Here is a 23,944-nt window from a genome sequence, read left to right as displayed (position 1 = left end):
AACTGAGTATTATTTGAAAAAATAAACAAAGGCAAACTATACTCGCAGCGATGTCTGTCCTTGATGGTCCTTGGAACCCGCATGACGGCTTGAGTCTGTCACACCCACGTTTCAAAGACATTTCTTTTTTGGCATGTTTTGTTTTCATGGGTTATGAAACACTCATGTGTGGTCACAAAATACATTAAAAAAAATACTTGAATACTACAATTGGAATGACAATGTTTATTCAAGTAGAAAGCATTATCGTTTCTAAGAACATGATTTATTGCACTGTGGGCATACAGATCTGAAGATCATCCAAAAAACAATGGATGGAAACATGCTACATACACAAGGCATCAACTAGTATTTACAAAACAACAAAACACAGCGCATCACCTTGACCAGGTCATCCTCAATCCACAGATTGTGTGTCAAATGTGTTGCAGTATAAAGTCAAGATGGGAGATAAACCATAGCCATAGTTGTTTAAAATGTGGACTATATGACACGAAGAAAATCTTTGTTTGAAAATTAACACACTATAGGCCTGATCTACTAGATCCCAAATAAGTGCTAAATAGCGTGTCACGTTTTCTGGGCTTTTACAGGCGCACCTTTGAACGGAACCGTAGGTGCGCTCTGGGAGAAGCCGGCAATACCTGCAATGGTGTCATGATCTGACATGACAATTATTGTCAGCCTACTGTATTTTGTATTTGTTCCTGTCCAGGGCTCTTAATTTTTTGTTCCACTTCCTGTTTCACTATGTAAATCGCTTTGAGTCACTAGAGAAAAGCCCTATATAAATATAATTCTCTTCACTTCTGTTTGCCTCCTCTGGACGGGGCGAAGTCATTTGCTTTGCTTCGCTTGTCTGATATATAGTTTTGCATTATCATCTCGCTCTCGCTCTCCCTATGTCACTGCTCCGAGCGGGGCGCAAACCCAGGTCGCCCGTGTGAAAGGTCAGCGTACTACTGAGCTAAAAGCACAGGCAGTACCTCAGATCGCTACCACTTTACTTGAAGTTGACTGGCTCACCCTTAGGTTAAAGGTGGCCCTGCATACAATCTGCATATACATGAAAACAGTCATGCTATTTTGGTCATTTAAGAGATGCAATCCTCAGCCCACGAGTTTAGTAGATTAGGTTTGCACGCGTTTTAAATGCCCGGTACATCTTTAGTAGATCAGGCCCTAGGTTGTTTGTTAAACGCAGTACATTCGATACATTTGTGACAAGTTGAGCTTATCCATATGAATCTACAGCGCTAAAAAAATTGTAAGGACACGTTTTTTCTAAAGAACTTCTACAATTGTTTTCAGACAAATATTATTTGTCTTAATTTGACACCTTTAACACAACAAAATTGGCACAGGGGCAAGTTAACAGCTATTGTATCACCTGTCCAGTGGCAGATGACTCTTCAGTGTTGGGTCTTTACAACAGATCATACATCCATGACTTCCAAATACGATCTGAGTCAAAACAACAGAACGCATGACCCTTTTCTATTAGTACAAGAACATTGGTGGTGTGAATGTATGGCTTTTACAAGTGTTTACTGACAGTGTTCCAAAGCTCTTTTGCAAACTCAATTACATTTGCATTGCATATATGAGCTTTGCATTTCTTTAACTGGTTTAATACTATGAATTGTACATGCTGATGTCACAAGTAACCAGAGTAATGGTAAATGGTATACCATTTAACAACACTCACTCTCTTCAATAAGCCACATTATTTGTCGATAGACACACAATTCTGAATACTAGTCTTGACGTTACTACCTTTAAATAATTAATATGACCATTATTTCTGAGTATTTCTCAGAATACTGTTGCTGGCTTTTGTAAGGTACACATCCGTAATGCTGGATAAAGAAGAAATGTAAAAACCATGATATGGTGTGAACTTGACAAACAATCATATGCTTCTCATTCACACTTACAGGGTTGGCAAACACTCTTGAGCAGGAATAGCAAGCATAGAAAACTTCAGAAAAGTCATGTCCGGGCCATTTTATGAACTCCTGGTGAATTGTTATAGTTCTGGAGGAACAACCAAAACAAAACAATGAAAGTGGAATACTATAAATTGATGATATCAGTGATGTGAAACACAAATCAATAATTAGGAATACTCATACCCTCATGGCTGTAGATATCCAAGGAAGAAATCGGGACACCCTGCTGTAAACGCCAGGTTTCTTGGCCATGGCACATCCTGTTCCCCAGCTCACAACCCCCAGCAAACGGTAACGGCTGGTCTTTGACAAGCAGTCCTCTGCCACAAAGGGGCCTCCACTGTCACCCTATCACCGCAGTGGGGTTAGGTATATTCATAACTCATTCATAGAAAAGCATTAAGAAACTAACAAAATCACAGATACAAAAGTAATCAAATAAGTTATTGTCTAAGAGGAACATCAGAATCACACACCTGGCAGGAGTCAATGTTTCCCTTTACATAGCCAGCACAGAACATGCTGGTGGTGATCTGGTTGTCATAGTAATCCGGGGCATTACATACAGCGTCACTGATGATGGGGATGTTCACCTCTTGTAGAACGTTTGCTGGATTACCTGAACGTGATCATGTAGTGTCAACAACAACAATACTTTGGCATGTCTGTATATCTGGGTCTTACCAAAGTATTCAACGTTTCCCCAGCCTGTTACCGTGCCCATCTGTCCATCAATCAGTCTTTGACCGTATGCTGGCAGGCAAACAGGTTGGATGTACTCTACACACAGCAGACATTGAATTGTTTTAAGCATAAACGTGCAGTAGCAATGTGGTATGTAAATGCACTTGATGCATCATGCGTGCCATAAGGACAAGAGAAGGTTCTTTCAAAGGATTGTTACCACTTTAATTCTTAGTGAAGTAGGGTTGCAGTTATATAGCCAAACACTAGATGTTCCTCATGATCAGCTGAAATGTTTCTTTAAAAGCATTTGAAATGCATTATTATATACAGTAAGTAAATCATCATCTACAGTATTTAAATCAATTAATAAATAACTGAAAATGAGTAATGTTGATTAAAGTAGGCATGTATTATATGTATTATTATGCTTGGACAAACTATGTATCACTGGAAAGACCCAAAGATCATATGTTTAGAACTCAAATGTTTAGAGGACTTAAAAGAAAATAAAGTATGCAAAATACTCTAATGAGCTCTTTCCTTTCTGGAAGTGTTAAGATCATGTTTAATGAGAAAGAAAAGGGTTCCTCTGTGCCTCAGTCAATCATACCATTGAAGGTGAGTGGCTGGGTGAGGGCCAGTACAGCAATGTCTCTGCTGTTGTCGTCAATGTTAGGGTCCACAAAGGGCAAGTAGCTGCTGTGGTAAACAATAGTTTTCACTTCCGCCACAATGGCATCGCCAGGTTTGTTGTAGATGGAGCCCAGCAGCACACGCCATCGACTGATGACGCTAAGACGTCTAATGGACAGAGTTATAAAGAAAGAGTGAGTAATTATGTCTTATAGAAACATTCCCTTCATTTTACAGTAAACACACCGGCCTCACTATTGTGTATACCTGCACAATTTAATATGATTTGACTACAAAATCATGCCTGTGTATTTACTTACATTGATATATACTGATTCATAGTTACCAAAAACACTGATGCAACTGAGCTACAAAATGTTTGGCACATGACTGAATACGGTGTGTGTTTATGGGCCATTCCACCACATTGGTGCCATTTGCGTCCGGGGGAAATCAAACGTATAAATTAGGGCTGCCAACTTTTAAGAGATAACGCATGAGATTAATTAAAAAAGATATTGCATTTTTCATGTATAAATTAGGGCTGTCAAAAATAACTAGTTAACGCATGTGATTAATCACACATATTGTAGCATTAATCATGTGTACGCAGATCAATCACGCAATTGATCTTTACTGCACATGCTCCTTTATCTCAACCACAGATGGTTACCTGAAAGGTGTTGGTTGTTATAAGGTCAGTGATCAGGTCAATGCATACATCAGTGCAAAGATGAATGAGGAGACTCTGCCTTGTGTGCTTGCTGGCAAAATTCACTGGACTGGACATCAGATAAAATTGTTACCATGACGTGCATTCAAAGAAAACATTTTTTTAAATGTTGCTGGATGACATCCTGACTATAAAATGTCATTGGTGTCCAAATATTGGGGTCTTTTTTAGATTAACTGAAACTATGCAAGCCAGTAGTAACAATCATGATTAACCCAAATTCAAAAGTGTGATTAATCTGATTTTTAAAATGAATCATTTGACAGCACTAGTATAAATTAATCACACAATTAATTTGGAATGCACATTGACCACCGATGGTTACTTAAAAGGCGGTGCGGGTGGTTATAGTCAGTGATCTGGGCCCACATCTATTGAGTGTGTGCGTAAGCACAAAAACTTTTTTTCACGGCAACGTTGAGATGTATCAAGAGAGAACTGAATGTGGAAATGGGCGGTGTCTCACACCAACTTCATGGCTGGCTTGTATGCATATTTCTACATGCGGTGGCTAGTGTGGCGACACTCAGAGGTGATGCTGGGTAACTGTTTAAATTAAAAAATGTCAAATATTGACTCCTCAAAATGATTGATGTGCACATCAGAAACATATTAACACATCCTTGTATGTGCAATTGCATGAATGGATATAAAAGCATAGGTAAAGTGGTGAAAAAAAAATGTTTAAACAATAGCTGTTTTAGCAGTATCAGAAGATAATACTAATTGTGTTATGACCACATTTGGGTTCCTCGCAACCAGGTGTGGACTGAATTATTGGCATGTTAGCCAGGTATATTAAATGTATTAAAAATTAAAGCGCAATTTGCAGCAACAGTCGGTTTTCCTAATGTATTTGGAGCTATCGATTGCACACAGTTTGCTCGCCATCACATGACGAATATGTATATGTCGACAGGAAACATTTTCATTCAATCAACGTACAGATCATGTCATGTCTGGGATCATGTTTTGTTTAAGTTATGTTCTGCTTGGTTTTTGGACTCTTTTTAGTTCCTGCTTTTTCACTCCCTTGTCTTGTTTCCATGGTTACCCATTAGTTTCACCTGTTCCACGTTTGGACTCATTGTGCACTTGTTTGTTTTGTCACCATAGCAACCCATTAGTTTTCACCTGTCCTCACGACTCACGCACCTGTCTTTAATCATGTCTTCCCTATTTAAGCCTGTAGTTGCCAGGCAATCAGCCTGGCGACATCACGCTCTCGATATACCCCTGACACTCTCGATACCATCGTTCATGCTGCTCTTTGCTTCCGCAAGTAAGTTGTGTTTATTTATGCCAGTTAGTGTTTTTTGTTTTGCCATGTTCATAGTTATGCATAGTCCAAGTTTTTGTTCCCTGCGTTAAGTTTTGTGCCTCCACTGTGAGCGCCTTTTGTTTGTTCCTTTTTTGAGTGTTAAAATTAAATATGTATTTACCTTCACGCCATGTCTGGTCCAAATCCTGTGCACCCTGGGAAAACAAACCACGCCAAAGTCCAAGTCCTGACAGATCGTATGTGATGCTAAAATGCATTGAAGCAACATTGTAGCAATGTGGCCTGGTTCAATATATCATCTAAATCATGGTTGGGAACAGACTATAAGCTGGCTATGGTTGGTTTCTAGGTGAGTACATTTATTTTATGTAATTATCCTAATATTAATCCCTGTGAAGCATATGGAGCATACGTGGCCCCCCCAAATGTTATATCCCGTCTTTACAGCATCATGATTAGTCAGTGTGTAAAGTTAGTGACTCTGTTTTTTTCCTGGTTTAACTAAATCTTAAGATCTTTTAAACAGGCCGCTGATTGTCACTGTGTGCGAAATATACTCATGTTAAACACCCATGGTAAGGTGTGAAATACTAAACCACATCTTTCCCCCAGCGAATGCACTGCTGCACTAACTTGCAACAATAGTGGAATAGAGTACATGTTTACACTCCAGCAAGAATTGTCAGTGAAATTCTTATTTTTTGCATTATCTTTGTGTTTTTTGACTGTGCGCAAGGCGGGATTTCAGGCACATGGCTAATTTAAATATGATTTGTGTATTTAAATGGGGTCGTGTACAGCAATTCTCCGTTGATTGGGATGTACAAAAGAAATGTGCTTGGATTAAAGCGTGCGCACACTTTAATACATCTGAATTTGTTCGTGGGTATGTTTTCTGGATTTGAGCCTACACCAATTTTTTGTATAAATCAATGCAATTCTTAATACATGAGGCCCCAGGTCAGTGCAAATGCCAGTGCAAAGATGACTTAGGTAGAAAACTTAGCTTCAAAATTCAACCCGACGGGACTTGTTGCTTATGGCACAGGAGTGGGGCCAGACAGGCTCTGCTTTTTCCCATATTTTTTGGACGTTTGATCACTTGAGCAAAAATGTGTGCTTGTGAAGTTTTAACATCCAAGTAAAATAAATTGATTGAAAATGATTGATTTGCCTATATTGGAGCAAATAATTCTCTTATTGAAGCACAACAAGTTTAAAATACCATCTAAAAGCAAAACACGTTTTTCAGCAAAAACACTAAAAACAATGCTGGGGTAGTATACTCACAATGTTGTCAATACAAGTAACACACTTACGTTAAGCAATGCTTTTGTAGGAACTATGATCCAAATTCAAAAGTGTGATTAATCTGATTTAAAAAATAATTGTTTCACAGCTCTAGTATAAATGCATGATAAAATTAACTGTCAAATATGTTTTTGCCAACAAGCAACATGTCCTGCACATTCCACACTACACATAATGAAACTTAAAAGTGACTAATTATTTTATGTATGCAATAAAGCTCAGTCTCTTACGCGGGGAAGCAGTGAGCTGCAGAGACAATCCAGCGGTCTGAGATGATGGAACCTCCACACTGATGATCTCCATTGTACTGCAAGCTGACCTGCCACGGCCAACTGCCTTGCCTCGCATTCACGCCACCAACTATTCGGTCCGCTGCAAAACTACGCCTGCCACAGTCTGGCACGGATAAAAAAATAGATTTTGGAATTAAGTATAAGTGGAATAATTGAACATATGAGAACAACAAATAAATATACGAGCTAAGATTTTACCTTGGCACAACAATGTGAGAACCTCCTTGCTCTCACAGTCACTGAAATGAAAGAGATCATTTAAAGCACAGTGTAACCTTTAAAGCAGAACACCAGAAGTGATACAATTCGAATAAGACTAGAAATTGTTTTACCATTCTTAGTTGAAGCAGGTTTTTTTTAACTTTCTTTTACACTTTTGAAATTGAGAATGTTACAGTGAATCTGCACCCTTGTCTTACGTCTTTGTCACGAAAGACTTTTGTCCTGATCCAAATACCATGCGTTAAACAGCGTGTGCAAACTATAAAATATTGTGTACTAATGGCGTATTGTAGGTGGTCTAATCTTTCTCAGAGCCGTGAGCATAACTGTGCCAGTTTGCATGCACATTTATTATATTTGCATCTCTTCCTCCCATATTGTGGGTGTTCTGATAATCGGCATTAGTTCTGCATTTACATGAAGACAGACACGCTAAATCGATTGCGTTCTCTATTTTGCTGATATAAAGGTGCAATCCACTTTGTAGATCAGCTTTGCGTGCGCTATCAAGTTTGCACGTGTTTTAGTACACGCAAACCTTTATTGGATCAGGCCCTTTATTGATTTTACATTTTACTAATTACAGTGGTTTACAAGTACACTTGTGTGGCAGAGAAAGAATAATGTTAAAATATTGCTTTTTAAAATCCCTGTACATTTGACAAATCTTTAATAATGGCAACAGTTAGAGGCAAGAATTTATTATTTCTATTTCCATAGAAAGAAAGGGGTAAAATCTTAGCCTGGCATAAACCAGTTTACATGATCAAATTGAGGTGTCAGTGTGCGTTACCATGGGAACAAAGAGTCTTTGATTTTCTTGCCATAGCTCAACTCGTTGGTCCTGACACAGAAAAACTCGTCACCTTCACCACCGGCATCCGGCACAGACGTGATTGAATAATTCACCACACTGAAAAAAAGACGCATTAATAATGTCTAGGTTTCAAAGATTTCAATGCATTTTTTTTTTTTTACATTTTCTCACCTGACAAAGCCCACTTCCTCACAGCTGATGCTAGCCAGCATCTCATTGGCTGAGGAGGAGCACACTTGACGCCACCTCTTCTGGGCGGAATCAAACACTCTGAGATGTTGGTCAGCAGAATTAACTTGGACTGTTGGTAATTAAATCAACATGTTAGTTGGATAATCACTGATTTATGTGTTTTATTGCAATTACATGATTATAGGATCTATTTACCAGTAGCAACTTATGTTCTACACCGCTTGTCCTCATTTTTGTTACGGGCAAGCTGGAGCCTATTCCAGTCAATCACAGGGCACCATCCACACACCTATACAACTATGGACAATGTAGACTCTCCAATTGCCCAGTACTCCTCAAATAGTGGACCAGGCCCCAATGTAAGGGAAGGCGCACGTGACCTCGGGGAACCTGCTTTTTTTTTCGTACCAGAATATGACAAAGAATATGTAGCACTTGGCTTCAATGTAACCACAGAGGGAGACGAGAAAAGGCCGGTGTGTTAATAATTAATGTTAATACAATTACAATGTTACGCAGAGGTATAGTTATAACAATTTTATAGACAAAATATACTATTTATAGTCACGGTGGAGAGTGGGGTGGTGCTAAATATTTTTTTCTTCCTCAGGCGGGAGCAACAGAAAATAATTGAGAAGCAATGAATTAGCCTAACATGCATGTTCTTGGAATGTGGGAGGAGATGGAGTAACCGGAGAAAACCCACGCTCACACAGGGAGCCCATGCCAGCTCCACAAAGAGATGCCTAAAAGGAGATTCGAACCCTCAACCTTCTTACTGTGCGACCAACATGCTAACCAATAGGCCACAGTGCAGAAAGAAGGCTCCAATCAGTCGTAGTAGGAAAAAAAATCACCATCGTAGAATCCTGTGTCTTCCTCCAAAGTGCAATATGAAACTACAGGGGAAAAAATACAAAAGCAGACATTAGGCCGTGCATCATTTAAAAAAAAAGTTGTGCAGTGTGTATTTTCTACTGTGCATGTGTGTGATTACGTGTCTGACCTACGGCCCAGATTGCTGCTCCGATGGCTGCCAAGGTCATCAGCATCACACACACACCCATCACCCGGCAAGGGGTTAATACACAGGTGAGAGAGATCCCCTTACTCCCTGCACACACGCACACACACACAAACACATTAGATGACTGACCATACAGAGACACAAACTAGAGTACACTACACTAGAAGGCTCAATATGGCAGGATTACAAAATGCAATAAATGTCGTGATACATTCACAAAGTTTAGAGTAAATGAAATAATGTCAGAGTGCTAGTACTTGATATGAAACATTTTTGACCCGCACATACAATTTAAAAAAAAAAAGGGTTTTATCAAAACAGCTGGTCCCAATGTAAACAACTAAAACAGAATATTTTTCTGCCAAAGGTAGAATTGCAAATGACACCGATCAATAGTCTAAAGTCTAATGCAAGAACAGACTGTTAAATAAACTAAGATGTAGTGCAATGGCTGTCCTGCATGCACATACTGAATGACTGCACAGCTGCACACCTGAGTGCTGCTGCTGAGTGGTCAAGGGACCAGAGAATATGTATTTTTTATTCATTTATTAATTTAAAAATACTTTTTTTGAAACCAATATTTTCCAGCTTTAAAAAAACTGTTATGTAATTTTTGTTGAGTCCAAGACAAATGTATCTAAATGATGATAATTGCTTTGTATGGTATGGTGTGACGTTTAACAACAAGAACTCCCTTCTCCCACACTGCTGTGTTCAAAGCAATTACTTTAAACATCACACAAGACTTTCGGCGTGGATGATGTCTCATATATATATATGTATATATATATATATATATATATATATATATATATATATATATATATATATATATATATATATATATATATATATATATATATATACATATGCAATACTTGTTGTATAATATAATATTTTTTTCCTTCCACCACAGATTGAGGGAACATGTTTGAGGGGGGAAAAAAGACATTAGTCTTTGTGTTTTTTGGCTTTGGCATAGCTCTGAAATCAACATTGATATCCCAAAGGGACAAAAACTGTCACGCGTTGAAACATTCTTTTTCCTTCAAAGCATCTCTTTTAGTAACTACAGGCAAAGACAGAACAATAACTCCATTGTACTCTTCTACCTGAGACCACTTCTATGGGTCTTTGTTAATGCTTGAAGCTGCTGAGGTACTATGTGCTTTCAGATTCCATACTAAAGATCTATTTAATTCTGCTATTTTTAAATCCCTCAAAAAGAGATGGTTGTTTGTCTGGGATAGTTCACTATGACAGAAATGCATCAGCAAGTCAGGTTTTCTCTATAATCACAGATTACAGGAAGAAGGTGTTGAATTTTTGACTTTGAAAATGTGCCATAGGTTTCATGGAGGCTTGATGTTTTTTCAGTATTGTAAGCTACATGAAAGCCCATTGCCTAGTCAGCAGATAATATCCATTTGAACTCTTAGAATCACTAACATTTGCACTTCGGGAAACAGATTTTAAAGCACAAACTAGAAAACCAGGAAGATCTTTTATTTGTATTTTGTCCTTCAAAAACAAGGTTTGGCTTAACTCAACATAAATTCACTCCAATTTAAATAGGAAAAGAGACATTGTACGGTGTGTACCAAAAACAATACTCATCCTGAGAACAAAGTTATTGTAAAAACACAATAGGATAGGAAGTCAAGGCTCACATTTATTTTATATTATTCATATTTTCATACATTTATGTTGTATGCAATATAGTTAGGAGACATTTATGCTTTGTTTGGGTCTACCTCATGTTGCTTTAGTTTGGTGTGCTGCTGTTGCATGCTCTAATCATAACACACATGTTGAATGGGATGAAGTGTGCAAGGCTGTCAAAGCTGTGGAGTCAGGAACTAATAAGAAAAAAGTGGTAACACATCAGGGAAGAAAGTGTAGAAAAAGATGGATGTGGCCAAAACAGACGAGGGGACCATCCATAGTGCTCACCCCGTTTAAAAAGGTAGTCGCTGCAGTGATACTTTAAACTTAAGAAGAGTTATTGGGGACTCAATTACCCCAATAATGCATATTATTTGTATAACTTACAACAACATGTATTCATACAGTAGTCTGCTTAAACACAGATTAGAGTTTCATGAGAATTTGGTAATTTCCGTAGATTCTACATCACTGGAGTAACGCTTCTGCACTCTGACCATATTATTAGATCAGTCGTACTGGAAATATGCAAACATTTGAAAGAGATTTTTAGGCATTCAAAATCGTAAATAAATAGCTAACAATTGAGTCAAAAGATCAATGTCCTCTGTTGCACTCAATATACCTTTTCTAAAAAGATCCTGAAACCGCCAACAATACTCGAATTTACATGTCATGACATGAAAATTAATGAAATATGTGTCATGTCTGTGTAATCATGTTTTTGTTTTAAGTCATGTTTTTGTTTAGTTATAGGAATCTTTGGTTTCTGGCTTTTCACTCCCTTGTCTTGTTTGCATGATTACCCATTAGTTTCACCTGTTCCACGTTTGGACTCATTGTGCACTCTTGATTGTCACCATAGCAACCCATTAGTTTTCACCTGTCACGTCACGCACCTGTTTTCGTTAATCATGTCTGTAGTATTTAAGTTCAGTGTTTTTCAGTTTGTCTTTCTGACGACCTCACACCACATTTATGCTCTGTCCATTCCTCTAAGATCCTGCTTCATGTCCCTTGTCAAAGTAAGTTTTGGTTCCATGTTTATAGTCTTTTTGTTTTTCATAGTTTGTTCTCCGCCACTGTGCGTGCTTTTCATTTGTATTTTTTGCTATAGTCTTTTGGATTTATAGTTTATTCTCCGCCACTGTGCGCGCTTTCATTTATTCCTTTTTTTGATAATAATAAATCATGTACCTTCATTCCCGTCTCGCACGAGCCAACTTTCCGTTGCATCCTGGAAAAGCACACACCTCGGACCAAGTCTTGACAGTAGGTCGTCAGCAGACCCGCTTTTCCGCACCTAAGTTGGCCGAGTTGGAAAGATTGGACGAAGGAACGTGGGAGGTCCTGCGCGCCATGGAAGCTGAGACGCTCCGCTATTCCCCCACGGAGCGCAAGGATCTCATGTGGGGTCCGACCGGCAAACTGGTGCCGATCAGCTCCGTTTGGCCCGGGGACGTTGGCGCGTCATCCCAGCCAAGGAAGCGCCGCCAAAGGCGAGGGACGCCAGGAAGGATATCCGCGAGCCAGCGGGACACGCCGCTCCCACAAGCCCCGCCCCCTCCGGGCGGAAGCAAGCAACAGTCTGCCCGGCTTCCCCAGGATGACATCACAGCCCAGGATTTTTTTTTCAACTCTTTTTCTTTTGAACACCCGCCTCCAACAAAAGACACTAATGGCATGTCTTTGATAAAACATTATCAAAACATGTTTTTAGAAATCAGGTCTAGTCAGTCACAGCCATCCCAATTTCATGCCCCGCCCCCCAAGACTCATGCCCCGCCCCCCAAGACTCAAGTCCCGCCCCCGTCACAATTTTTTTCTTTTTTCCGCCCACACAACCCCAGGTGGGGGATAAATAAAAATATTGTGGCCAAAATAAAGGAGAAATTTCTGCCCTCCCCCACCCACCCCTACAGAGAGTTCCAGACCGCAGGGAGCGCGTCTGGTATCTGCCCCTTGAGGGGGGGGCTGGGGTCGGGAGCTGTGTAGGTGGGGTGGCTCTGCATCACCATGTTAAGCCACAGCCTCCCTCACGGCCGCCACCACCAGTCTACCGACCTGTCAAACCACAGCCTCCAGCACGACCGCCCTCACCAGTTTTCCGACCTGTCAAGCCACAGCCTCCAGCACGACCGCCCTCACCAGTCTTCCGACCTGCCAAGCCGCAACCCCCAGCTAGACCACCTCCACCTGCACCAAGGCTAGCACCAGTAGCTGCACCACGGCTAGCGCCAAGGCTAGCACCAGAGCCACGGCTAGCACCTGTTGCTGCTCCAAGGCTAGCACCTGTCGCTGCTCCAAAGCTAGCACCTGTCGCTGCTCCAAGGCTAGCACCAGCTCCTCCACACCAAGACCAAGACCCTCCACGCCAAGACCAAGACCCTCCACGCCAAGACCAAGACCCTCCACGCCAAGACCAAGACCCTCCACGCCAAGTCCAAGACCCTCCACGCCAAGTCCAAGACCAAGACCCTCCACGCCAAGTCCAAGACCAAGACCCTCCACGCCAAGTCCAAGACCAAGACCCTCCACGCCAAGTCCAAGACCAAGACCCTCCACGACGCCAAGTGCCGCCAGTCGCAGCTCCACGACGCCAAGTGCCGCCAGTCGCAGCTCCACGACGCCAAGTGCCGCCAGTCGCAGCTCCACGACGCCAAGTGCCGCCAGTCGCAGCTTCACGACGCCAAGACCCGCCATGCCAAGACCAAGACCAAGACCCGCCATGCCAAGACCAAGACCCGCCATGCCAAGACCAAGACCCGCCATGCCAAGACCCGCCATGCCAAGACCAAGACCCGCCATGCCAAGACCAAGACCAAGACCCGCCATGCCAAGACCAAGACCCGCCACGCCAAGACCAAGACCCGCCATGCCAAGACCAAGACCCGCCATGCCAAGACCAAGACCCACGCCGAGCTTCGCCGCCTGACGCACCATGCCGAGCTTCGCCACCTGACGCGCCACGCCGAGCTTCGCCGCCTGACTCACCACGCCGAGCTTCCACGCCTGCCACGATGACGACGCGCCTTCCTCCTCGTCGGCCACGGATATGGCCGCTACCTGGTCGCCCGCCACGCCAAGTGCGCCCACCTCCCAGTCGGCCACGAATGTGGCCATTCCCTGGGCGCCCGCCTCGCCTGCTGCAGCGGCGTTCCACTCGCCGCCGCCACCTAACTCTGCCCCGGTGGATACGGGGACACGTGGTCTGGCGACCCACCGCCATGTCCCCCTCCCGCCCTCCCATGACTCTTGTTAATTTTTTTTATGGACATCTGGTATCTGTCCTTAAGGGAGGGGCTCTGTCCTGTCTGTGTAATCATGTTTTTGTTTTAAGTCATGTTTTTGTTTAGTTATAGGAATCTTTGGTTTCTGGCTTTTCACTCCCTTGTCTTGTTTGCATGATTACCCATTAGTTTCACCTGTTCCACGTTTGGACTCATTGTGCACTCTTGATTGTCACATAGCAACCCATTAGTTTTCACCTGTCACGTCACACACCTGTTTTCGTTAATCATGTCTGTAGTATTTAAGTTCAGTGTTTCTCAGTTTGTCTTTCTGACGACCTCACACCACATTTATGCTCTGTCCATTCCTCTAAGATCCTGCTTCATGTCCCTTGTCAAAGTAAGTTTTGGTTCGATGTTTATAGTCTTTTTGTTTTTCATAGTTTGTTCTCCGCCACTGTGCGTGCTTTTCATTTGTATTTTTTGCTATAGTCTTTTGGTTTTATAGTTTATTCTCCGCCACTGTGCGCGCTTTCATTTATTCCTTTTTTTGATAATAATAAATCATGTACCTTCATTCCCGTCTCGCACGAGCCAACTTTCCGTTGCATCCTGGAAAAGCACACACCTCGGACCAAGTCTTGACAATATGATGGATATTGTTACTATAAACGCCAACGCAGACAAACTATTTTAGCGGAGTATCGATAGTATTGAGCTAATGCTAGCTTACGCTGCTGTTGTTGACACACGTAGCCTGTGGCTGCTTTTGCGGTGTCTCAAACCTGCTAAAAGTACATTTTTGATTACAATTCATGCATCTCTCACCTGTAGTAGACATATATGGCCATGCACCGACACGTCCGGGGTGGCGAAAAAGACACAAAAAGACGCTTGTCGCAGCAACTTTTTTTAACCATTTGTGAGGATCATGATTGAATCTTCATCGAAACTGAATTATGTGAGCATCCTGTCGGTCGGAATCACAGCGAGAATGGAAATATTACAGTAAGTGTTTGTTTTGTTATGGTTTAATATGGTTAGTTTGTATGTGTATTACCCAGCACTGCTGTGGATGCTAGTGTCACAACGAAGCTGCATCCTACGTAGTCGGCTTCTAAAACTTATTGCTCATCCCCTTTGTGTTCGGGCTCATAAAATATAAGGTCCTGGATTATAATTTTTCCCAAAGTAATCGTTGTTGGCTCTCACAAAATCTGCTTGATTAGCAATGTTGTTGACGAAGAAGGGATCTGCGGTTACTCCTGCTCTGTCACGCGATCACATGACTGCTTCCTCATTATCTCTCAAAATGGCTCTGCAATCTCCCTGAGATTGATACAATTTTAATCATTACTCTTTATTCGCAAACTTTGGAAGTCTTTTGGTGACATAAATCAGATATATATGATAATAGCTTCAATATAGAGGCAACTTGTCTTTCCACTCTATTGGTACTTTAAGTTAGAACTGGGCTTCTATGTTCTAAAACCCAGAGCGTGTGTTGCTTTGCAAAAAACTTGGTCAAGATTCACATACACAATCATTAGTGTTGTTGTTACTTGTTAGCATCCCATTTTGTTAGCAATTCATGTCCTGCATTGTCATTCCAAAGCTGTTATGGATGTCAAAGATGAAGTGAATCTTAAATCAAGAGAGCTCATCTCTACTTTTCCAGGACAGCTGTCGATAGCTGAGAGCTGAAAGCAGTCTCAGTTAGCCTGAAGTGCCGTGCCAAACATCCAATGCTACGTTCCGCTATTGTCTTTTGACTTTGCTCACATAAAGTCTCACCAATGTGTATTATTGATGAGGCAGGGGTTGAAAATGTAGTCCATCAAAAATGTTTCTGCCAAGAGTTGGCCGACTTGAGATTGTCGTGGTAAAGATAGAGTACGTAGCAGCAAGATTAGTTGTTTCAGAGGGTTGTGTTATTTAGTAGATTTTACCCTTAACCTAGGAACAGAAGTTTATCGATTTCCACAATAAACTGAAAAAAATTGATAGATACAGATACCGCACTGTAATACATATTATACACACATAATATATGCTTGAAAAAAAGTTTTTTTAAATCTGCGAATTAGTGAAGCCATATTATTTGAAGCGCAATGTAGCGAAGGACGACTGTATTATAATCCAACTTTCCAATACATAACAAGGCACAGCATGCATAGACTATATCCCTCTCCTACTGTTGACCAGGTTACTTCAACTTTTAAAAAAAACTAGCCACCAAGATCCATAGCATGTACTTGGATCAGCTCTTCACTCAACTAGAAAAACAAATTGGTGAATGATGACCATGTTGACATTTTGAGGAATAATTAGCTGAACCAGTCCATGTGGGTAACAAAAGGTAAAACATATAGGATTTTCACTTCTTAGCTGTGCCTGCTCTTTATGTGTGTTGGTTCAACACATTTAACAGACGCATATGATACTAAGAACATGGAACATTTAAGAAGAATGCTGGAATTTAAGACAAAAATAGGAAGTAGCATATCTACATCACCAACACATACCTTACAAGTTCACTCTGACACATGTTATTGCTTGCTGTGGTTGAAAATGTGGTTTAAAGAAAAATAACTGTGCTGTGATATACATTTTATGGGTTCTCTGAAGCACACTTATGCCATAGTTTTGTTCACTTCTGCACCACCAGAAATCATATTTCATCCCACCATTTTTGAGTAGACCTATTGACAAAACAGATGGCAATAAATCATTTATAAAATGCCCTTTATCTTGTTTGGGATGTTTAATTTAGAAATACTTGCAATGCAGCTAGGTTGGAACAAATCAGTTAATAGTTAACTGTCAAGGGAACTGATGTCTACCGACTGTCCAAATGCAGACAAAAAGCAGCCTGACCATCAAAACATTTTAAGGTGTGCATGCTTTATTGTGTAATATTTACACTTACCCATCTTGCTCTCTTTTCCAATCTTTTCAGCATACATCAGTGCACAATAAATGGCAGACGACAACTGAAGATGATGTCCTTGTCCTATCTTTGTTATTTTGCTCCAAATCCTGCTAAAACAATAACATGTAATGTTACAATAAAGAAATAAATGAATACAATAAATAAAAGTTACAATGATAAAATGTAGTACAAGTATAGCAGTAGAATCGTGTACAAGTTATTTTTTCTAAAATACACTTGCATTATATGTATTATATAATTCTTTACATTAGACATCAGTCTATACATTTTCAATATTACATATCTCCATAATTGTCACGGGTGAGCTGGAACCTATCCCCACTTAGTTTGGACATGGTACACAACAATTTGTATCTATATTTTAAACACAATTGTACTGGATATGCTTTGGTTTAAACTTTGCATGAATTTTGCTCCACAGAAACCCGTTTATTGAGTCTGTCTTCAAAAAGTTCATTTCCGGAGGTGTTCCCAGATTGCAAATGATACCACGCCATAAACTCTCCAAAAGACCATTTTGTTCCAGCGTCGCAAAAGTTAGTCTCCTCACGATGTAATTACTGTTCAATCGTGTTGTGCCTCGTCCCCTTACACAGCTGGAAGTGCAGCCCAGAAGAACAAAATCAAGAAATATGATTAACACTAGCATAGAAATTTAAACACAACATTTAAAAAAAGCAGAGACTTTAGTTTCACTATCTGTCAGTAATCCTGCCTCGAATGCGGACTTGCAGGCACTCAGAGAATGTCTGTGTGACTGTATTGGCACTGACTGGGAGAATCAACACACCCAGTAATTTAATCAGAAAATGTATTTTTATATATAAACATTTTCAATCAGACTTTTTATGTGTTTGCAAAGATTCCACTTCTATGCTCTAACATGTACTAAAAAAAATGTGTCCCTGCTGTTGGAGTAACAAGCACAAAAGTACCAATACACGGGTATAAAAAAAATTCTGCAGACAGACACTTTGTGTTCTTTTTGTTTGTTTGTTTGTGGATAGAGAAAACATTCTGTTCCTGATATAATCATTAAACTTGTGTTATGTTTTGGTACACATTTTACAGTACCTCGAATTCAAACTGCACTTTGATGTATTTTCATTCAATATAAGCTACAGAACTTGAGTTTTAAAAACTCCACAATGTGGGTCACTGCTTGCCGTTTGCCAAAGCACTAGTGAGAAGCACCGATGTATACAAGTAATCAAAGAATACAAATAATATTTTACCATTTTAAAGTGTTGTTCAAGACATGTTAACTTGAAATAAAAGTCTTATAGTATTCACTACACCAATTGTACTTTGTTTACTGCAGAATGTTTGTGATGACAAGCAAAAAAACAAAAACACTTTGAGTGGAAAAAAATGTGTTCTCTTTACCCCCACAAAACGTACCGAAAGAGAAGCAAAACCAGGTATTTACCGTAGTGTGGGTTACCTGTACTATTACACCTCTAGTAAGCACAACTATATATATATATATATATATGTAATGCGTAACAGGCACATTTATAATAACATTTAATATTTACGTATTTGATCATTTTAAGAATACTATAATATATTAATTTAAAAAACGCATCACGACGTTCACCTTTTTTTTAACATCACTGAATACTACTCACTGCAGACTTTACTGTGCAATGTCTGCTGTCATTAGGATGCCGACTACTAAGATGTTCATATATTCCCATTTAGATGAAGAATGACTCATAATCCTCATGAATTAAAGAGGGGTGGACCTAAGCGTCTTTTTGTGTAGTTCTCACCATTTCAGGCTCTAATCAGTTGTCAAAGTGTACCAACTTGTCGGAGTACGTCCTCAGCCTTCTTCTATCTCGGTGAAAAGCATGATTAATGGTCTGGAATAAACTTCCAGGGAGCAAGGAAGCAAGGAAAAACCTCACCAGTCAATCATGTTGAAATTGCACACATGCTATTGATCACGGCACCGCCATAAATAGTATGTCTGCGTTAGTGCTTATAATAACAATATTACTAATATTTGGTTAATACTCAATTTACGAAATGTAAATGGAGTATTTTTGGCGGTTTTTGAATGGTTATTAATTAGATAAAATCGAGGACAATGCATTGACTCCGTTGTAAACTGAGTTTTATTTATGTTTATATACAAGTTAGAATGTATTAAAAAAATCCATCCATGGTCATGTCTTTCATAATGATTGTGAACAATAGGCAACATTACCCACCCCCCAAAAAAGTGCAGTTGCTCTTTAAAACATTGTAACATCCATATAAAACAAAAATAAATAAACAATTCGTGGAGGATTTTGTTTTTGTTTCATGAAAATGGAGGAAGTCAGATGAAATGGCTGCAATGAGCATGTTTTAGAGTGCACAGCTGTTGACGCATGATACTGCATGAAACTGATGAATGGGTTATACTTGTATAGGCTTTTCTACCATCAAGGTACTCAAAGCGCTTTGACAGTATTTCCACATTCACCCATTCACACACACATTCACACACTGATGGCGGGAGTTGCCATGCAAGGCGCTAACCAGCAGCCATCAGGAGCAAGGGGTGAAGTGTCTTGCCCAAAGACACAACGGACGTGACTAGGATGGTAGAGGGTGGGGATTGAACCCCAGTAACCAGTAACCAGCAACCCTCCGATTGCTGGCACGGCCACTCTACCAACTTCGCCACGCCGTCCCCTACATAAAGCATGTTCCCGGGGTGTGAAAGTATTATTGTCGCAAAATTTGCAAACGTGTTTCTCAATCTGTGCGTGTGTAATCCAATGCACGTGACTGTACAAATGTGTATGTCTGTAAATCAATCTGTGTGTTTGTGTAATCAGATCCGCGCGTGTGTGTTTAGTCTGTAACAGAAAAGAAAGTGCATCAATTTGCCTGAAATTCCAAAAACAATGTAATCCTTATTTAAACTATAAATATTTTTGGACTGAATTGTACCATTTCATACTAAAATATAAACGTAATAAATAAGTTAAAAATAAATTCAAATGAACCTACAAAAAAATTTGTGCTGATTTGAAGTGTCGTAAAAGTCTCACGTTTTTTGGGGGAGTTTTTTACACACATGCCGATTACACAGACAAATCATTATACAGACAGACAACTTAAAACACACGTGGATATGATTACACAATCAGATCGATATACAAACACACACATTAGTACACACATACGTGAATTGGATTACACGTGCAGAGATTGACATACACGTTTACAAATATTTGGCTACTATAATACTTCCATACCAGGTCCTCTGACGGGCGCGTCTGTCTATGGCCTGCTGCCGGCCTTTGGCATCACACCGCACCACAGAGCCCTACTATTTGAGAATAACTGGTCTATACAAAAGGAGCACAAACAAATAGGGCTAATGTTTTTAAGAATCTGCAGTCAAAAAGTTTAGTCTCTTCCAAGTTTTATCCACTGAACTCGCAAAATAGTCTAGTGTGTTTAGCTGAAATAAATAGCTCTGTCTTTTTATGATGAAGAAAGCAGTTGACTTATACATGTAAGAAAGCAGTTGACAAATATATGTAAAACAAAAATCTCAAAATCGTGCAGCGCTATACATAGGCGTCGATCCCGTGGGTGTTTTGGGGCCCGAGCACCCACGTGGGATTGATGGCAAATTATTTTTCACCACCAAGCAAAAACCGCGCATGCTCAGAAAAGTAGCGTCAGATTTACCGCCCGTCCGAGCACCCACTGGCAGAAATGTAGATCGGCACCTATAGCACTATAACACAGTGGACCGGATGAGTTGATGAGTTGTTCGACAAAGACGCCATACTTAAGTGGGTTCCACTTTAAGTATGGCGTCATCCACTTTTACACTTCAGGATGTAAACAGCATGAGAGCACAATCAGACTATATTGCAGTATTTTTGGTAAGCACCACAAAACCATCTCAAGTCTCCTGATAGGATATCATTAGCATTGTATGTGCTATGTTTATTGCGTACATATTTCCTTGGCCGCTGGCCAGTAAAAAACTATCCATGGGCTAAAAATGGCAGCCGGTCCACACTTTGGACACCCTCCTCCTGAATTACATCCTATAGAATAAACAGTGTAAATCTAAAACAATATATATTTATTACGAACAGTAGAAGCAATGGTTTCTTTTCAGACTTCAGGCAACAACAAAAAAAAGCCTGTTTTAAGCTGCATGTAACTCACCTGACTTTTCTTGATGGAACCTCGTCGTCGTCTTCACACCCAAACAAGTATTTTCTTTTAGTCCACTTTGGTGAAAAAGCAGAGGAAGGAGTGAAGGGACGACGTGTGTGTCTCCGCAGCACGCTAAATACTATCTTCTGTTCCAGTAATCCGCATACAGGTTACTGACCCCAGCCAAGCGGTGAAATGGTTGCCGACTTTTCTACGTCGCTTTCATCACTTTATATCACCCAAAACCACCTGCGCCCGCTTTCAATAAAAAGTACAACAGCATTTGAAAGACTGCACACAAAGAAAGTTGAGTCTTGAGTTACTTTTACCCGATGGTTTGTCGCTTTGAGCTGTCGTCCTGCGAGTGTGTGCGCTGAAGAGGGTGGACATGTGTGACGTCATTACTGGACATTTGGGAACGAGACCAGGCAGGACAAAGTGATGCTGCACACCTGCGACAATGCACACGATCAAATAAATGCCGCTAATGAAGGTGTTATATAGGGAAACTATTGTTGTGGCCTAAACAATAACTGCAATAAATTGACAGTACATGACCTAACTGCCCATCATATGTACAAAACCCAAAACCAGTGAAGTTGGCACCTTGTGTATTTCGTAAATAAAAACAGAATACAATGATTTGCAAATCCTTTTCAACCTATATTCAATTGAATAGACTGCAAAGACAAGATATTTAATGTTCGAACTGAGAAACTAATTTTTTTTTTGCAAATAATCATTAACTTAGAATTTAATGGCAGCAACACATTGCACAAAAGTTGGCACAAGGGAATTTTTACCACTGTGTTACATGACCTTTCCTTTTAACAACACTCAGTAAACGTTTGGGAACTGAGGAGACTAATTTCTGAAGCTTTTCAGGTGGAATTCTTTCCCATTCTTGCTTGATAAACAGCTTAAGTTGTTCAACAGTCCAGGGTCTCCGTTGAAGTCAGGCCCGGCCCTAACCAATCTGGCGCCCTAGGCAAGATTTTAGGTGGCGCCCCCCCCCACATCGGCAGTGAAGTGTATATACTCACAAGAAACCGAATAGCTTTGTCTTTGACCTTTTTTTTTTTACTTACAACTATACCTAATATATAAAGGGGTGGAAAAGTGACTATTACCTGCAGGGCAAACATAGCTAACCAGAAGGCAATAACAATGTAAACAAAAAACAGCTGCTTAAAAGATCTAATACAAATGTCCCTGAAAAATGTAAGGTGGGAGTACTGTAATTACCTAACGTTACATTATTATATTCCATAACAATTTAGCCCCCTCCACAATATTAACCCGACGTTAAAACAGAACTAGCTATTTATTGATTAGCAATTGCCGAATCATGTGACATTAGCTTAATGCTAAAAAGCCGGGTTACTATCACATTCTGTAACAGACAAATAATTTCATGTTCGGCTCACCTACCTGCTACCTCTGTCTTTTCTCGTTTCTCCTCCTCTTCTTTTCTCTTTTTTCTTCCCTGGGCACCTGACAGTTTTGGCCGTTTTGACATATTGTGTTGATTTTTTGATGTGGTGACGTCCAAAAAGAGTCATGATACGGGAAGGGAGGGGGCGCACCGTGCGGGGGGGGAGGGGGGGGAGGGGGCTTAATGTTGTAACAAATAATATTTCTATTAAATAGGCTTTACTTTGCATTTTAATTAACGTGGGATTATTTTTTGTATTTAGAAATAATAGTACCAACTTTTTTTTCTTTTCTTTTTTTCTCTCCAACATTTGTGGCACTGGCGTGGCGCCCCCTGATGGACGGCGCCCTTAGCATTTGCCTATACGGCCTATGCCACGGGCCGGCCCTGGTTGTAGTATTTTAGGCTTTATATTGTGCCACACATTTTCAATGGGAGACAGGTCTGGACTACAGGCAGGCCAGTCTAGAGCCCGCACTCTTTCACTATGAAGCCACTCTGTTGTAACACGTGGCTTGGCATAGTCTTGCTGAAATAAGCAGGGGCATCTATGATAACATTGCTTAGATGGCAACATATGTTGCTCCAAAACCTGTATGCACCTTTCAGCATTAATGGCGCCTTCACAGATGTGTAAGTTACCCATGCCTTTGGCACTAATACACCCCCATACCATCACAGATGCTGGCTTTTCAACTTTGCGCCTATAACAATCCGGATGGTTCTTTTCCTCTTTGTTCCGGAGGACATGATTTCCAGAGTTTCCAAAAACAATTTTCAATGTGGACTGTTCGCTGTGCAGAGTAAAGTTTTAACTAGCACTTACAGATGTAGCGACCAACTGAAGTTACTGACAGTGGTTTTCTGAAGTGTTCCTGAGTCCATGTGGTGATATCCTTTGCACACTGATGTCGCTTGTTGTTGCAGTACTGCCGGAGGGATCGAAGGTCACTGGCATGCTGCTTACAGGCAGTTTTTTTTCCAGATTCTCTGAAACCACAACATATTTTTAAAAAGCTGGCACAAGTGGCAAAAAAGACTGAGAAAGTTGAGGAATGCTCATCAAACTCTTATTTGGAACATGAAGCCTAAAATACCACAACGGAGACCCCGGACTGTTGAACAATTTAAGCTGTACATCAAGCAAGAAAGGGAAATAATTCCACCTGAAAAGCTTCAAAATATTGGTCTCCTCAGTTCCCAAACGTTTACTGAGTGTTGTTAAAAGGAAAGGCCATGTAACACAGTGGTAAAAATGCCCCATTGCCAACTTTTTTGCAATGTGTTGCTGCCATTAAAGTCTAAGTTAATGATTATTTGCAAAAAA

The 23,944-nt window shown here is 40.4% G+C and overlaps 1 protein-coding gene across 5 annotated transcripts; it reads right to left on the bottom strand.

Annotated features, from left to right (window-relative positions):
- Nucleotides 1-226: 226 nt before the first annotated feature.
- On the bottom strand, nt 227-21,580 carry hpn (hepsin). Of its 5 annotated transcripts, XM_061950292.2 has the most exons (15): nt 21,512-21,580; nt 21,361-21,440; nt 21,192-21,256; nt 16,977-17,089; nt 9,129-9,236; nt 8,980-9,021; nt 8,102-8,231; nt 7,907-8,026; nt 7,090-7,130; nt 6,829-6,994; nt 3,250-3,440; nt 2,637-2,732; nt 2,429-2,571; nt 2,136-2,300; nt 227-2,037 (listed from the first exon to the last, which is right to left on the bottom strand). In XM_061950292.2, the coding sequence occupies exons 4-15, from the start codon at nt 17,011-17,013 to the stop codon at nt 1,993-1,995; spliced, it is 1,284 nt and encodes a 427-aa protein (XP_061806276.1). In that variant the 5' UTR covers nt 17,014-17,089; nt 21,192-21,256; nt 21,361-21,440; nt 21,512-21,580; the 3' UTR covers nt 227-1,992. The 5 variants fall into 5 exon arrangements, 4 of the variants coding, with proteins under 4 accessions (XP_061806276.1, XP_061806285.1, XP_061806267.1 ...); XR_009814680.1 differs by having other exon boundaries at nt 227-1,464; nt 1,938-2,037; nt 21,192-21,557; XM_061950301.1 differs by having other exon boundaries at nt 16,977-17,086; nt 21,361-21,557.
- Between the last annotated feature and the right edge of the window lie 2,364 nt (nt 21,581-23,944).

Source organism: Nerophis lumbriciformis, linkage group LG04 (genome assembly GCF_033978685.3).
Source record: "Nerophis lumbriciformis linkage group LG04, RoL_Nlum_v2.1, whole genome shotgun sequence".
Taxonomy (NCBI): domain Eukaryota; kingdom Metazoa; phylum Chordata; class Actinopteri; order Syngnathiformes; family Syngnathidae; genus Nerophis; species Nerophis lumbriciformis.
Note: the sequence above shows the minus strand (reverse complement) of the source record. Positions and strands in the feature narration are given on the sequence as shown.